Raw genomic sequence first — 18,093 nt, forward strand, 5'->3', positions numbered from 1 at the left:
GAATTTTCATCCATGCAATCATAAAGTATTAGAACAAGTGATGGACATTGAGGAAGATGGAGCCCAGAAAGGAGTTCTTTCCTTGAATAAAAACCCAGAAAAAACAAAAGAAGATTGAACATAAAAGTGGAAGGATTGGGAATGAGGGTTCAGCTTCCATCAATTAACTAGTCAGGATGATTTTATGTCTCTTAAAGAGTTCAGAAACAGAACTAACAACATTTGTGTAGTCAAGTTTCTTATACAGACAGCCCCTTGCAAACTCTAAGGCACTAAAAAAAAAATGAGCTAGTATTATCATCATGACTGTTATTATTATCTATGTGAAGATACCACTATCCAAAGACAATCACCTCAGTTTAAAATACCATTTATAATATTGTCTCATATTCTCATAGCAATTTTACCTTTAAAATACATCCATATATTATAAATAAATTAGAAGAACATGGGATACTTTACCTCTCAGATCTGTGGAGGAGGAAGGAATTTGTAACCAAATAAGAACTAAAGATCACTATTGATCACAAAAAAAAGATAATTTTGATTATTTTAAGTTAAAAAGTTTTTGTACAAACAAAACTAATACAGACAAGATTAGAAGGGAAGAAATAAACTGGGAAAACATTTTTTTATATTCAAAGGTTCTAATAAAGGCCTTATTTCCAAAATACATAGAGAATTGACTCAAATTTATAAGAAATCAAACAATTCTCCAATTGATGAATGGTCAAAGGATATGAACAGACAATTTTTAGACAAAGAAATTGAAACTATTTCTACACACCTTTCTGATGGTGTGGTGATTGTAGCAGTGCTTGCAGCAGCAATAGTAATAGTCTTGATATTATTGATGATGGTAGTGATCCTAACAATATTAATGGCAGTGGTGGTAGTGGTGTTTGGAATGGTGGTGGTAATAATAATACCTTCTAGTTCTTTAAGGTTTCCAAAGCACTTTTATTTGATTGTTGTGAGGAGGGTAGTGTAAGTATTATTATCTTGGGTTTACAAATAAAAAAACCTGAGTCTCAGAAAGGCTTTCCCAAGGTCTCAAAATTATTTTAGACAAAAAGTTATAGATCTAAAGCTAAAACAACCTGTGAGGTGCTCTAATCCATCCTCTTCAATTTTACAGTTGAGGAACTCAGAGAAATTAAATGACACTGTCCAACAACAATACACAAGTATTAAGTGGCATAGTCAATATTTGAACTCAAGTCCTTAGAAGGCAAATCTAGTGCTCTATCTACTACATTACCCTTATATCCCTTGCTTTCTCTTATTAAGTATTCCAAATTATTGAAATATGTGGTTTCCCCCCCCCTGGATCTAGCTAGATATATTAGTACAACACAGTTGGAAAAGTCTGGTTCATCCAACCCACTGTCCAACTTTGTTTATCACCACCATGATTTCCTGCTCTGTTACTCCTGCCTAGCTCTGGAAGGAAGCAGTCTGTGTCAGAATAGATTTGTTTTTTATTTCCTTGGCTAAATGAATGAGAGAGGTTGTGTGTCACTGGCAGGAAGCAGGGAGACCCCCTAGTGTTCCTGAAAACTGAGATTTGAACAGAACAGCCCCACTGAAGCTTTTTTTCTGTTTCCTAGAATGGCAGAGCATATCCTAGGCACAGCCAGAGACAGGCACCTGCAAGGAACACCAGAGGCAAGAGAAAGAGGAGGGCTCAAGGTTTCATACTGAGATAACATCCAGGAATATTCTGGGAACTGATTCCTTATAATAAAGCAAAATCCACTAGAACATGGTAAAGACTACTGAGAAGAAAATTAGAGTTGGATTCTAAGTGGCACAGTGGATAAAGGATTGGGTCTGGAATCAGAAAGATTTGATTTCAAATATGACCTCTGATACTTTATAACTGTGTGACCCGAGGCTTTATTGCTGACTGCCTCAGTTTCCTTATCTGCAAATTGGAGATAAAACCTCCATGATTATTATAAAGATAAAATATGATAGTGTTCGCAAAGGGCTTTGCAAATCTTAAAGCCCTATGTGAATTCTAGCTATTATTATCAACCTATCCTTAACTTTCTGTGTGACCATGAACAAATCATTTCATATCTCTGGATTTCAGTTTCCTCATTTGTAAAATCAGAGAGCTGAACCAGATGATTCCTAAGGTCTCTTTCAAATAGTATTCTGATTTTTACAAATGTTCAGATCTTAATTTTTTGCATTTTTCCCCTTCCCACCATACCGTTTAGTATAGTACTCAGCATACTCAATGCCCTCAATGATTATTTTCTCTTTTTTTCTTATTTAGTGGTTTGTTTTTCCTCAATTACATCTAAAAACAATTTTCAGCATTCATTTTTAAAACTGAATTCCAAATTCTTTCCCTCCTTCCCCACCCACTTTTTGAGAAGGCAAGCAATTTTGTATAGGTTATATATGTGTATGATACAAAACATGTTTCCATATTAGTCAATATTTGTGAAAGCAAACACCGGCCAAAATACAAAGCCAAGAAAAATAAATTAAAAAAATATGTTTCAACCTGTATTCAGACTCCATCAGTTCCAAATTGCTCATAATGGTTGAATCCATTCACAACTCCCACAAACAGAGCATTAATATCTTAATTTTCCCACATCACCAACATTTCTTATTTTCCATTCTGTCCTATTAGCCAGTCAAATAGTTGTGATGTAGTACCTCAGAATTGTCTTATATGCATTTCTCACTAGTAATCAATACTGACTTAGAATATTTTACTATGGTTATAGGTAGCATTAATTACTCCATCTGAAAACTGTTCATTTTAAAATCATTTATCAACTAATCAATGTCTCTTATTTTTATAAAGTGAACTCGTTTCTTTATATATTTGAGAGATAAGGCCTTTATCAGAGAAACTTGCTTCAATTTTTTTTTCACAACTGATCCAACCATTCTGGAGAGCAATTGGGAGTTATGCCCAAAGGGCCATTAAGCTGTGCATATCCTTTGATCCAGCAATGTCTCGATAGTGTCTGTATCCCATTTAAAAAAGGGAAAAGGATCCACACGTGTAAAAATGTTTGTAGCAGCCTTTTTTTTATAGTGACAAGGAACTAGAAACTGAGTAGATACCCACCATTTGGAGAATGACTAAAGAAGTTATGGTATATGAATGTAATGAAATATTATTGTTCTATAAGAAATGATAGATAGGATGATTTCAGAAAAACCTGAAGAGACTGACATGAACTGATACAAAGTGAAGTATGTAGAACCAAATAACACTGTACACAGCAACAAAAAGATTATAATGATAATCAACTGTGATGGACTTGCAACTTTTCAACAATGAGGTGATTCAGGCCAATTCTAATAGATTTGTCATGGAAAAAGCCATCTACATCCAGAGAAAGTACTATGGGGCCTGAATATGGATCACAACATAACATTTGTTGTTGTTGCTTGCTTGTTTTTTCTCTCTTTTTTTTCCTTTTTGATCTGATTTTTTCTTGTGTAGTATGATAAATGTGTAAATAAGTTTAGAAGAATTGCACATGTTTAACCTATGTTGGATTACTTGATATCTAGAGGAGGGGGGAGTGAGGGAGAAAAATATGGAACACAAGGTTTTGCAAGTGCAAATGTTAAAACTATCTTTGAAAAAAATTTGAAAAATAAAAAGCTATTATGAAAAAAATTTTTACAGTGATGATTATTAAGTGTATTTCTCTCCATTCTGTTTTCCCTTTATTCTATTTTCTGTCTTTTTTTACCCTATCCTCTCTCAAAGGTGTTTTGCTTCTGATTACTGCCTCCCCAAAACTACCCTTCCTCCTATGAACATCTATCTCCCTTTCTCTTATCCCTTTCCCATCTTACTTTCATGCAAGATAAGATATATTTCTATGCCCAATTGAATGTGTATGTTATTCCCTCGTTGAGCCAATTTTGATGAGAATAATATTCAAGCATTCTCTGCCACCTTTCCCATTTTCTCCTCCTCTGTCAAAACTCGTTTGTGCATCTTTGATATAAGATAATTTACCCCATTCTACATTTCCCTTTCTCCCAATGCATTTCTTTTTCTCTTCACTCAATTTTATTTTTTATATTGCATCCCATCATATTCAATTTACCACTGTACCCTCGGTGTATAAACTTCTTCTAACTGCCTTAATGAGAAAATTCTTATGAGTTACAAGTATCTTCCCATGTAGGAATATAAAATTTATTTTTATTGAGTCCCTTATGATTTCCCTGTCTGTTTTACCTTTTTTATGCATCTCTTGAGTCTCATATCTAAAAGTCAAATTTTCTATTCTGTTCTGGTCTCTTTTCATCAGGAATGCTTGAAAGACCTCTTTTTCATTGAATGTCTATTTTTTTCTCCCTGAAGGATTATACTGGATAGGTAATTCTTGGTTGTAATTCTAGCTCTTTTGCCCTCTGGAATATCATATCCTACACCTTCTGATCCTTTAAAATAGTTGCTATTAAATCTTGTATTATTCTATCTGTGGCTCCATGGTACTTGAATTGTTTCTTTCTGGCTATGTGTGATATTTTCTCCTTGACCTGGAAGATCTGAATTTTGTTTATAATGTTCCTGGAAACTTTCCTTTTGGGATCTCTTTCAGGAGCTGATTGATGGATTCCTTCAATTTCTATTTTATTTTTTATTCTAGAATTCAGGGAAGTTTTCCTTGATAATTTCTTGAAAGATGATATCTAGCCTCCTTTTTAGATAATGGTTTTCAGAAAGTCCAATACTTTTTAAATTATCTCTTGGGGATGTACTTTCCAGGTTAGTTGTTTTTCCAATGAGATATTTTGCAAAGTCTTCTATTTTTCCATTCTTTTGATTTTGTTTTATTGTTTCTTGATGTTTTATAGAGCCATTAGCTTCTACTTGTTCAATTCTAATTTTTAAAAAACTATATTTTTCAGGATACCTTCTGTTACTTTCTAAGGAGTTCTTTTCTTCAGTATTTTTGTGACTTTTTTACTAAGCCATTTACTTTTTTTTTCATGATTTTCTTGCATCACTCTCATTTCTCTTCCCAATTTTTCTTCTATCTTTCTTGCTTGATTTTTCAATTTTATTTTCAGCTCTTCCAAGACCTGGGACAAATTTATATTGACTATGATTGCAGGAGTTTTGACTTTGTTGACTTCTGAATACATGTTTTGCTCTTCCTTGTCACTATGGTAACTTTCTATAGCCAGAATTTTTCTGTTGTTTGCTCATTTTTCCAATATATATTTTTTTACTTTTAACTCTTCACTGAAGTGGGGATCTGCTTCCAAGGTAGAGGGTATACTGTCCCAAGCTTCAGAGACTTTGTGCGGTTGTTTTCAGCAATACTTCTAGGACTTGTAAGTTTTCAGTTATGTCAAAGTGGCATGATTTAAAGAGAGATCTGTTTAATATTAGCCTGATCTATTATCAGATCTGTGAGTGAAACAAGCACTGTTTTCTGCCCTGGAATTATCATAAGAGGTCCTGGTCCATTGAAACTGCAAATTCTGATGTGTTACTGCCCCTCCTCACCCTGGGACTGGCACTCAAGACTGTGACCCAAACTGAATCTGGGCAAAGCAACAGAGTGCTTCTCTCAGTAACAGCAAAGAGATGCTTCTTCTACTTCTTTATCCTCTGGGAGTAGCTACTGCTACTGCTGACTCAGACATTTCCAAAGCCTGATCCTAGTTTGCTGGGGCCTAGTCTGTGTTGGCATGACTGGTATTGGACTCTCACTTGAGTGTGATAGACCTTCCTGCTAACTTCTAAGTTGTGCTGGAAAATTGTTTGTCCAGTCCTTTTGTAGGTTCTGCCACTTCAGAGTTTGTTTTAGGGAATTATTACTTTTTAATTGTAATCTTTTCCCCTAAGTTTAAATATACTTGTTTATATATACATTTCTTTATGTATCATGTTGAGAGATAAAAATCAGAACAAAAGGGGAAAGTCATGGGAGAGGAAAAAAAAACAGGAAAAAAGTGAACATAGCATGTTGATTTGCATTCCATCTCCATAGTTCTTTTTCTGAATACATTTCTGTCCAAAATCTATTCGGATTGCTTTGGATCACTGAACCACTGAGAAGAATCAAGTCTTTCATAATTGATCATCACACATTTTTGCTGCTACCGTATACAATTTATTCCTGGTTCTGCTTCTTTTGTTCAGCATCAGTTCATGTAAATCTTTCCAGGCCTTTCCAAAATCAGCTTGTTCATCATTTTTATAGAACAACAATATTCCATTGCCTTCATATACCACAACTTATTCAGACATTCCCCAATTGATAGGCATCTACTCATTTTCCAATTCTTTGTTAGTTTTAGGGAATTATTTAAAGGTGTTCAGAGGAGTTTGAGAAGAGCTCAGATGAGTCCCTGCCTTTTCTCTACATCTTGGCTCCTTCGCTCCTCAACACTGATTTTGTGACTAGCCATGTGAAAGCAGCAAGGTGCAGTAGAAAAGTTCTGGCTTATAAGGCAAAGGTATTGGGCCCAAATGACATCTGATACTTGCTACCTCTGTGACCTTAGACAAATCATATAACTTTGCTGGTCCTCATAGTTCTTCATCTGTAAAATGAAGGGGTTTGTTTAAATGACCTATGAGATTCCTTTCTACCCCAAACCCTATATGTAAATTATAGAAGTCTTTGATCCCACATAAAATTCATAGAATTTCAGAATTAGAAGGAAGTTCAAAGTCCAAACTAGGGGTTACTGTAGCACATCAGAATAAGAATACCTTCTCCAATATTCCCAATTAACCTTCCAGTATCTCCCTTCAGGAGCCACTGCAAAGGAAACCCCACTATCTCAAAGAATATTACTGACTTTGTGGAAAGCTCTGATCATTAAAAAGTCTTCCTCGTGGATTTCATTTGAAAGTCATATTTCATTTTGTTTTCGGGAATGAATCTAGGAGACATAATTAAATCCAAACCCTCATTTGTCAAGTGAGTAAACTGAGGTTCAGAGAAAAGTGATTTGCCCAGGATTACACTCATTTTGTACTTAGAATTTAGTAGTAGATACACTTCTCAGATTGGCTAAGATGATAGGAAAAGATAATGACAAATGTTGAGGGGATGTGGGAAAACTGGGACACTGATACATTGTTGGTGGAGTTGTGAACAGATCCAACAATTCTGGAGAGCAATTTGGAACTATGCTCAAAAAGTTATCAAACTGCATACTCTTTGATCCAGCAGTACTACTACTGGGCTTATTTCCCAGAGAGAGATTTTAAATGAGGGAAAGGGACCCACATGTACAAAAATGTTTGTGGCAGCCCTTTTTGTAATGGCTAGAAACTGGAAACTGAGTAGATGCCCATCAGTTGAAGAATGGCTGAATAAGTTATGATACATGAATGTTGCAGAATATTATTGTTCTTTAAGAAACAATCAGCACATTGATTTTAGAGAGGCCTGGGGAGACTTACATGAATTAATGCTAAGTGAAATGAGCAGAGCCAGGAGATCATGGTACACAGCAACAAGATTATATGATGATCAATTCAGATGGACGTGGCTTTTTCCAACAATGAGATGATTCAGACCAGTTCTAATGATCTTGTGATGAAGAGAGCCATCTACACCCAGAGAGAGGACTGTGGGAACTGAGTATGGACCACAACATAGCATTTTCATTCTTTCTGTTGTTGTTTGCTTATATTTTGTTTTCTTTCTGTTTTTTCCCTTCTTGATCTGATTTTTCTTGTGCAACAAGATAACTATATATATATATATATTGGATTTAATATATATTTTAACATATTTAACATGTATTGGATTACCTGCCATCTAGGGGATAGGGTGGGAGGAAGGAGGGGAAATTTTGAAACACAAGATTTTGCAAGGATCAATGTTGAAAAATTACCCATGCATATGTTTTGTAAATAAAAAGCTTTTTAAAAAAATTTAGTAGTAGAGCTGGATCTGGAATCTAATGCTGGATTTTAGTGAGCTGAAATCTCTTAATCTGTGACTTTCACCTACTGGTTTTACTTGTGTCCTTTGACCCAATATTTATTAAGTTCCTACTATGTTCAGGTCAATTAATAAGAGAAGACATCTTGCCTAGACCTAGAAAGCCCTTAATAAATGTTTGTTGAATTGAATGTTTCTATGCTAGGTGCCAGGGATACAAAAGCAAAACAAAAAACAAAAAATATCCCTGCCATCAAAATGGTTATATTCTTCTGGAGGCATGGAATATAATGTGTCATAAAAAATAAATACAATATAATTTTCAGAGTAAGGGAAATCAGGGAAGGTTTTATGGAGGGAATCTTACCTAATCTGAGCCTTAAAGGAAGATAAAGATTCTTAGAAATAGAGATGAGTAGGAATGAGTACCAGATGTGAGGAACAGCTTGTGAAAATTCTCTGGGATAGAAAAGGTAAAGTGAAGTTCAAAGAATAGCTAAAGTATAGTATGGCATGAAAGGAATAATATGAGATTAGACTCAAAGACAACTTTTGAGTCAGATTGTGAAAGTCCTTGAATGTCAGGCCGAGGAATTTGTATTTTAACTTGGAGCTAATAGGAAGCCATTGAAAATGTTTGAGTAGCTATCATATCTTCCCTGCCGTGTGACCCTTATTGAACAGACTTTTCTTCCTAAGCTAAAACATTCCTAGTTCTTTCAACTGAACCTATGATGACAGAACCTTTGATCCCTCTCACCACCCTGGCATAAGAATCTTAAATGCATTTCAGTTTGTCTGTGTCCTTCATAAAATGTGGTAATAATGAAATAGGGCAGTGGTAAAGGGCATGGGGAAGGCAGTGTGTGAAAGAGTACTAGCCTGGAAGCCAAGTACCCAAGGACCCTATGCTAACTCCGACTAAATACTAATTGTAATCATGGGCAAGTCACTTCTCTCTAAACTTGTTTCTTCATTTGACAAATGAAGATTTGGACTTAATTATTTATCTCAGGTCCAGTCCAACAAAACAAAATGGAAACCAATCATGATGGCAAATTCTGTTTTACATAGTGATGAATTTTCTCTATTCCAGGTACTTATGTGATGACAGTGACAGCCAATGATGCTGATGACAGTACCACTGCCAACGGTATGGTGAGGTACCGCATTGTGACTCAGACCCCTCAGAGCCCATCCCAGAATATGTTCACAATTAACAGTGAAACGGGAGACATTGTCACTGTTGCAGCTGGACTGGATCGGGAGGTAAGATGAAGTGAGTGGGTTGTATCTCTGGTGATAGTGGCCACCATTTGGCAATATTAACCTGATTTTTTGAAGAGAATTGCAAGATGTTCCCAGCATGAGGGAAAACCTGCTTCTGGTTCACATTTGTGTCTTCCTATACAGCAGTACAGTCAACTTTGTGGCTTCCAAAAATCCATGTTGTCCTATTTAGACTTCACAATTTTGAAATAATCAGGAAAATTGGCCCTAGGCTGTTTGCTCTCATGCCTCTAAGTCCAAGTGTAATGTCATGAGGAGAGCCTCCTGTGCAGTAGATTCAACACCCAGCACATTAATGGACACCCCTGCAGTTTCCTATCTGTTTGTCATTTTCCATCTGCTCATCAGTAAGAAGAGTCACAATACTACTATGTGCACATCCTAAATGGGATCCTGTCCTTAAGAGGTCTCTCCCCTTTGCCTTTCCAGACCACAGATACCCCAGCCACTGCAGGGCTCTGTCTTTAGGGTATTTGGTCTAGAACTATTGTTTTTTTCTGAGCAGGAACACCTGGGCTCTCCAGGGCTAAATACAAACTCTTCCTCAGAAATAGAAAATTCAAAGCATGATACTGTTCCTGGCCATTACACTTTATGCTTCTCATATTACTTTCAAAGCCATTATCTCCTACAATCCTCATAGTACCTCTATTGGGATGGTACAATAATAATTATTCAATACTGTTCTGAATAGATACACTGTGGTATAACAAAGTTCTGAGTTGGGAAAAGGGAGCTTCAGGTTCAAAATCTACCTCTGAAACTGAAGAGTTGTATAACCTTTCTGAGCCTCAAACAACTTCAGAGGACTTAGGTACCAAATTTGAAGAGAAGTTGGAATCTGTATTTATGGTGTAAGTTCTTATACTGGGATTTTTCTATGCTGATGGAATCATAGATCTTCCATGTATTTGTATCAGTATAAATATGGGACAACCAGGTGGCATCATAGTGCACAGAGCACTGGATTTGGAGTTAGAAAAACCTGAGTTCAAAACTTGTCTCAGAAACACACCAGCTGTGTGAACTTAATCAAGTCACTTAACTCTTGGTTGCCTCAATTTCCTCATCTATAAAATGGGGATAATAATAATATTTACTTTCCACAGTTATTATAAGAATAAAATAAGCTAAGAGGCAGCTAGATGGCACAGTGAATTCTGACTCAGACACTTAACACTTAACAGCAATGAAATGAGATAATAATTATAATATGCTTAACAGTACCTATGTATATAACTGTTAGCTATTATTACAGTTGAAAGAGCCAGGTCTAGAGACAGGAGAATTGTCTTTAAGAGTTTAGACTCTTTAAGAGTTCAAAGCCAACCTCAGACACTTATATATAATCTGTGTGACCTTAGACAAGTCATTTGAACCTGTTTACCCCACTTTTCTCTCTGTGCACAATGAGCCAAAGGAGATGGCAAAGCACTCTAGTTCTCTGCCAAGAAAATCGTAAAAGAGGTCACAAAGAGTTAGATATGACTGGAAATAACTAAACACATTATTTCAGTTTTTATTTTTTAAATTATACATGATTATCAGTGAATTCATATCACAGATTTTCTTCTGATTTTAAAAGAAGCTATGTTAGCTTATATCTCTAGTGATAATAGTTTATAGTGATTCATTTTTAAATTGTAATTCAGTTTTTAATTTTTTCAGGATCAGTTCCCTGAAAGGATACTTCTTTTAAAGGAAAAATACATTTCTATACATTGAAAGGAAAAAACAATCATGGTTAAAGATCATACTCAGATTTCATGCAACTCAAGTTCAGAGAATATATGGCTCATATCCAGAAAGATAAAGTAATGACTCACATTTCTATAGCCTTTTACAATTGACAAAACACTTTGTGGTGACAACTTTGCAAGGTAGATAGTAGAATAGTTGTCTCCATCAGACACTAATAGTTGTGTGATTCCAGTCACTTAACTTCTGTTTGACTGAGTTTCCTCATCTGTAAAATGGTGGTAATAGCATCACCTATCTCCCAAGGTGGCTGTGAAGGTAAAATGAAATAATTGTAAAACACTTAGCACATTGCCTAGTACATACTGGTATATACATAGTTGTGAATACTAGCTATGATCATCATCATCATTATTATTATCTCCCAGATAAGTAATTTAAGGCTAAGAGAGATTAGATGTTTAGTAGGGAACCCAGGTTTCCTGAGTTTTAGGCCATTGCATTTTCTGTTGCACTCAGCTGATCACAAATATCCATTGATTTATAGCAAAGACTATGTGGGCAGAGAAATGCTAAATAAGTTTGAAAAGCCTCTGTCCGTTGAGAGGTGCCTAAAAGTGAGGATTATAAAGGCTCAAGAACTGACCCTAGACAGTAAGCAATGGCCCTGAGGGCTCAGAGTACTTTGAATGCCTGAAATGGGGGTAAAGAGACTCATATGTGTAGAAAACTTGGCCCATTGTATCCCTCTGAATTCCCAGTAGTGCTCATCAACAAGACCTAGCAAAGATGATGCACTTGGTACATGCTGGCTTTTTTCAACCATGTGTTCTAAACCATTAAAAGAAGAGCAAGGGAAATAGTGATTTTTCCCCCAATCATCCCATGGGAAAGCATTTTCCCATATAGCACAAATGGCTATCTGGGCACATTGCCACTTAGTTCTATCATGAGCAAATCAAATAGTCTCAAACTTTTGACTCACAAAAGCTGTGTTTATCTTGCACCTTTTTGGACTGACAATATATAGGCAGCTCCGCTGTCACTGTCCACAGCAGGGTTGAGTTCACCCAGGAGCTCCCTGAAAGACCACAGTTCATTGTCTCTCTGCCAGCTTCATTCCCCAGCACACAGTCTGATAAGAATGTTTGTTCTGTAACCAGAGAGACCCAAAAAATGATTGTAAAAATCATTTACCCAAGATAAATAATTTGACACTCAGAACCTTGTGGAAATACTGATTACACATCAGAACAAACACTGTGGTTTTTGACTGGCTGACTGTTTGTTTGCTGATGCTGAAACAGCTGTTTCCCAGTGGCAAACTCTTGGGTTCACCCCTGAGTTTTCTTTGGGTTTAGTGCATCTGCAGATGCCACTGGAGAATGATCCTCTAGGGGTGTAATAGGAATGGGAGATAGAGAAAAACAATAAATTGAGAACTCCACAGTGGATGGGCAACAACATCTGGTTTTTTAAAGATGCTTTTTTCTCATGAGGAATCCAATAGAAGAATGATGTTCCTTCCTTGTTTCCTAGTACACACATCTGGTAAGATTATGCTCCTGGAATTGTGTAGTCCTAAAGAATACAGCTGAGGAGTTATTAACTTGGACTACAGGTCCCTGAAGCCCTCTACCTGTAGTCAAGTCAGTTAGTTTCCAGCATTTCATTCATACTAAGGAAATTAATTCCAAGCTGTGGAGTTTTTTAAAATCCCATCACTTATCTATCTAATATTTTCCCCAGAATTTCCAGATATCATGGAATGGTCAACTTTTGTTTCATCTCACTGAAAAATGTGAGAGAAGTTAGTATATATTTCACTTTGAGGCAGTTAGGAGATACAATGGATAGAGCGCTAGCCTTGGAGTCAGAAAGACCTGAATTCAAATTTGACCTCAGATACTTGATACTTACTATGTGACCTTAGTCAAGTCACCTAATCCCAACTACCTTGTCCCCCCAAAAAAAGTATATTTCTATTTGACCTTGGAATTCACTGTGTGCTTCATTTACCTCTCAGGTCTATTTAACTTAGACTGATATTAAAATAAGTTTGCAGTTTTCAAATAAGAGTCTTGATATCTTGTTTTTTGGATTTTTTTGCCAAAAGTTACATTTATTTAGGAAAAAAAGACAAAATGAAGAGATAAAATAAGCAGTAGGAGTAGTAAATATGAAATAGATTTGGGAGAGCAATAGAGTTATGAAGGAAAAGAGTTTAGAAGAATCCATTAAAAGAATATGCCATGAGATAGGAATATGTCATTGACTGGCAACCTAAATCCATAGAGGAGTTCAGCAGACTAACCAAAGTTAGCCATAGTAAGGAGAAAGATGTCATTAAAGGGAAAGCACTAGTTGTTGTCCTTTATTCTCAAAAGGGACCATGCCATCAGGGAAGTGATGCCATGACATACTAATAAATTGGATTTAAGTGAGGGAGGACTTTGCAAGGTCACCTGCCTCACTATCCTCTCTAGAGCCAGCTGGGTCCAGTAGCAAGATATAGATCAAGAAAACTGGAGATGGCCCTGGGTGAAATGAAAGACCCTTTCAGGAGGCCCCGAGTTCAAATCTGGTCTCAGACACTTAACACTTCCTAGCTGTGTGACCCTGGGCAAGTCACTTAACCCCAGCCTCAAAAAAAAAAAAAAAAAAAAAAAATGAAAGACCTTTATGCGGAGAAAGAAAGAGGATACATCATAGCATTGATATCTTGTTTTTGCAAAGTTTATATGTATGTGTATATATATATGCTGCACCACAATCCTTTTATTCATTTCTGATTGATGCTCCATCACTTTTCCCACAGTCTCTTCCAAATCTTCTCCTCAAGTTCTCAATCTGATCCTATTCATTTCACAATAGATGACCTGGTTTCCTACTTTACTGAGATCAAAATCACCCATCCTGGCATCCTTCTACCTGCCTCCTCTATATCTTAAAATCTCTACATCTTCATCCATTTCATCCAGCTTTGTTCCAGTCCCAGAGGAGATAGCACTTCTCTTTGCAAAAGCTAATTCCTTTATTGTTACTTTGATTCCATCCCTCTCCTGTCTTTCAGGAACTTTCCTCATCAATCATTCTTTCTCTGTGTTATCTTCATTCTTTCCCTATCTAATATCTCTTTCCTACTGCCTAAAAATATATTCATTTCTCTTATCCTTTAAAAAGGATAAGACACTGCATCCACTTAATTTATCAGTCTATATTTCTTTTCTTTTTTCACAGAATCATAAAATTTCAGAGTAGAAAGGGACCTTAGTGGCCATATATTCTAACCCAAAGCCAAAAAAAGAATTCCCACCACAACTTATCTAACAAATGGTCATCCAGCCTTTGCTTAAAGATCTCCACTGAGCAAGAATACACTCCCAGGAGGGAGCCCATTCTATTTTTGGACAGTTCTAATTATTTTTAAAAAAAAGTTTTTTCCCTATTGTCAAACCTAAATTTCTTTCTTTGCAATTTTCAACTATTTCTCCTAGTTTAATCCTCTGAGGTGAACCAGAATAAATCTAATCCCTCTTCCACTTCATGGTCTTTCAAGTGCTCAAAAACAGCTATGTTATGTCCCAAAAGTCTTCTTTTCTAGGCTAAATATTCCCAGTTACTTCAACTTTTGCCATTTAATTCCTTGTATTCACCGCCACATTGCTCTTCAATTCCTTGTAATTTGACTTATTCTACTGAAATTGCTCTAACCAAAGTCACTATGATTTTTTTATTATTTATTGGGCAACTTTTCTCATTTTTCATTCTCTTTGACCTCTCTGCACTTTCAACAGTTAACACTGTTAACTATCTTTTCTTCTTGAAAAACTCCTCTCCATTTTTGCTCTCTCCTTAGTCTCCTACTAATTAATTGACCTTGGTTTTAATCAATGATTCATTATCTTGCTACCTTTTAAACATAGTTATCTCCCAAAACTCTGCTGGACTCTTTTTCCTTCTTTCTTTATACTCTTTTCTGTGGTGATTTCATCTACCCCTACATGTTCAAATGTCATGCAAATGATTCCTGAATTTATATATTCAGTCTTAGTCTCTCTCCTGAAGCCTAATCTCACATCTCCAGCTGCCTATTGGATATTTCCACCTAAATTATCATTAGCACCTCACATTCAGCCCATTAAAAGAAGAATTCATTAACTTCTGTCCTAAACTCAACTTTCCTTCTAACGTCACTATTTCTCTTGAAAGAGACATTATTGCTTAAGATATAGAAGTTTGAGGCCTCAAAATTGTCAAAAAGACTTTTCTCTCATCTTACACGTAACTTTTGATTTTATATATATATATATATAATATAATATTATATATAATATAATTGTTAGAGCTGATCATTTCATCTTCAGTGTGAATATTTGTTGTTGTGTGGTTGTATTTAACTCCTTGTGACCCCATTTGGGGTTTTCTTAGCAAAAATATTGAAGTGTTTGCCATTTCCTTATGAAATGCTGGTTCATTTTACAGTTAAGGAAACTGAGCCAGAGCTAAGTGACTTACCCAGGGTCACACAGCTAGTAAGAGTCAAAGATCAGATTTTAATTCAAGAAGATGAGTCTTTCTGAGTCCAGGCTCAACACACTATCCACTGTGCCATCTAGTTGCTTGAGAATATTTATACCTTTATAATATTATTTTGTTGACTGCTTAGACTTGAGAAATTGAATGAAATTGTTGATTGAATAGAATTAATAAAATTATGGAAAATTATTAATAATGAAAATTAAACTTAAAAGCATGTTATACATACTTTTTTTGTTAAACATTTACCAGCTCCATTCTTTTCTCTATTCTCACTACCACCAGCTTTGTGCATGCTTTCCTCACCACTCATCTGGACTATTTTAACAGTTTCTCAACTGGTTTCCTTGCCTATCTCTCTAATCCATCCTTTACCAATTCCCAAAATAAAGACTTGAGTGTCACCTTATAACCTTGAAGAAATAATTTCCTGAATCTAGCATATGAAGGCTTCCATACTCTGTCTCTAAGCTAACATTCCAACTTAATTTCACATGGTTCTCTTTCACGCACTCTATGTTTCCGACAGATTGGACTACTATCTGTTTTTTGAAAGGCAGCATTAGATCGCCTGCCTTCACAAATTTACACAGGTTATCCCCTCTGCTTAGAAACATACTCCCTCCTCCAGATCTGTCTTTCAGAATACTTTCCTTCCCTTCATTCTAAACTTTGGTATTCTTGTTCTCCCTAAAGCCTTGCTCTATGGTCTCTCCTTGCTGAAAAACATCCATCCTATCTCCACTAGAAAAAAAAAATGTGAGTACCTTAAGGACAGGGATTCTATCCTTTTTTAATCTTTGTATAGAACAAAATGCTTTGTACATTGTAGACATTTAATAAATGTTTGATGAATTAATGATAATAACTGAATGACTAAATGTTGTCTCTTGATCAAACTTTAAACCTGGCCCTAGATAATCTATCCCCAGATTTGAGAATGTCCTAAAGAAGGGTAAAAAAAACCCTTTAATTTCCCCACTCAGAATAAGCCAACTTTAAAGTGAACAAAGGGCATAATCAATTTCATGCTGTGACTGGAGGGGCTCTAGGAAGCAATTCCCATCTAAAAAACCCTCCTCTACTCAGTTTCTCCAGCCTTTTATGTTTCATTATTATTATTATACATTTCCTAGTGTGAAATAATGTCTTTTCCATGCTTTTCAAATCAGCAAATACTTTTTTGGGGGACTGATATACCCCATTCAAATGAATTTATCAGAACATTTTCTTCAGATGACATGAATATTTTTAAAGCAGGAATTCTTATCTTTGTTTGTGCCATGAATCCTTTTGGAAATCTAATAAAACCAATGGATCTCTTCTTAAAATGATATTTTAAAATGCAAAATAAATTATGTAAGTTTACAAATGAAATCAATTATCTTGAATTAGCTATCACAATATCCAAAAAAAAAAAACATCAAGGATTCCAAATTAAAAGCCACTGGTTCAAAGGGTAATAGTTGCAGCAAAAGCATTCCAGAGAGAGAATATTGATAAGAAATAGGAATTAGGATAGATAGATAGGTAAATTTCACTTTGCATGCAGTGGAATGGTTACCACTTGTTAAAACACAAAACTTAATAAGACTTCAGACCAAGAAACTGATAATAAGTCAAGTCAACAAATGTTTATTAAATGAGTATTAGGTGTTAGGCATTTTGATAAATACAGGGGAAAGAAAGGCAAAAGCATGGCCCCTGACTCCAAGAAACTTATATTCTAACGTGGGAGAACTGTGTAAACAAATAGATATATAAAAAATAGAGAGAGAATAAATGGATAGTAATCTCAGAGAGGCAGCTCAGTGGCACTGACACTGGAGGCAGGAGAACCTTAGTTCAAATTTAGCCCCAAACACTTACTAGCTCTAAGACCCTGGGAAAAATCACTTAACCCTGTTTATCTCAGTTTGCTCATCTGTAAAATGAGCCACAGAAAAAATGGCAAACTACTGCAGTATCTTTGCCAAGAAAATCAAAATCAAACACAACTGAAATGATGGAACAACAGCAGCAAAAATCTTAGGGGGAAAGGTACTAGTGATTAGGAGAACAGGAAAGGTCTCCTGCAGAAGATGGTGTTTGAACTGAGTCTTTTTTTGTGATAGCTTTTTATTTTTCAAAATACATGCAAAGATAGTTTACAACATTCACCCTTGCAAAACTTTGTGGTCCATATTTTTTTCTCTGCCTCCTCATCTTCTCCCTCCCCAGATAGCAAGCAATCCAATGTAAGTTAAACATGTGCAATTCTTCTAAACATATTTCCATATTTAAAATGTTGTACAGGAAAAATCAGATCAAAAAGGGAGAGGGAAAAATGAGAAAGAAAAAGGAAGCAACAACAAGAGTGAAAATATTATGTTATAATCCACATTCAGTCCCCATAGACCTCTTTCAGGATGCAAATGGCTCTCTCCATCACAAGTCAACTGGCCTGAATCACCTGATTGTTGAATATAGCCAAATTCATCAAAATTGATCATCACATAATCTTGTTGCTATATACCAAAATTCTTTTGGTTCTACTCACTTCACTTAGCATCAGTTCATGTAAATCTCCCCAGACCTTTCTGAAATCAACCTGCTGATCATTATTTATAGAACAATAATATTCCATCACATTCATGTACCAGAATTTATT

At 35.7% G+C, this 18,093-nt stretch overlaps 1 protein-coding gene across 3 annotated transcripts in view; it reads left to right on the plus strand.

Annotated features, from left to right (window-relative positions):
* CDH4 (cadherin 4) overlaps window positions 1–18,093 on the plus strand; it is a 1,236,924-nt gene that overhangs the window by 1,042,695 nt on the left and 176,136 nt on the right. For all 3 annotated transcript variants that reach the window (XM_074288750.1, XM_074288748.1, XM_074288749.1), the window contains one exon: window positions 9,013–9,185. In XM_074288750.1, coding sequence (XP_074144851.1) covers window positions 9,013–9,185 — 173 coding nt within the window. The remainder of the gene's footprint in view (window positions 1–9,012; window positions 9,186–18,093) is intronic.

This window comes from Sminthopsis crassicaudata, chromosome 2, assembly GCF_048593235.1.
Source record: "Sminthopsis crassicaudata isolate SCR6 chromosome 2, ASM4859323v1, whole genome shotgun sequence".
NCBI classification, from domain to species: Eukaryota; Metazoa; Chordata; class Mammalia; order Dasyuromorphia; family Dasyuridae; genus Sminthopsis; species Sminthopsis crassicaudata.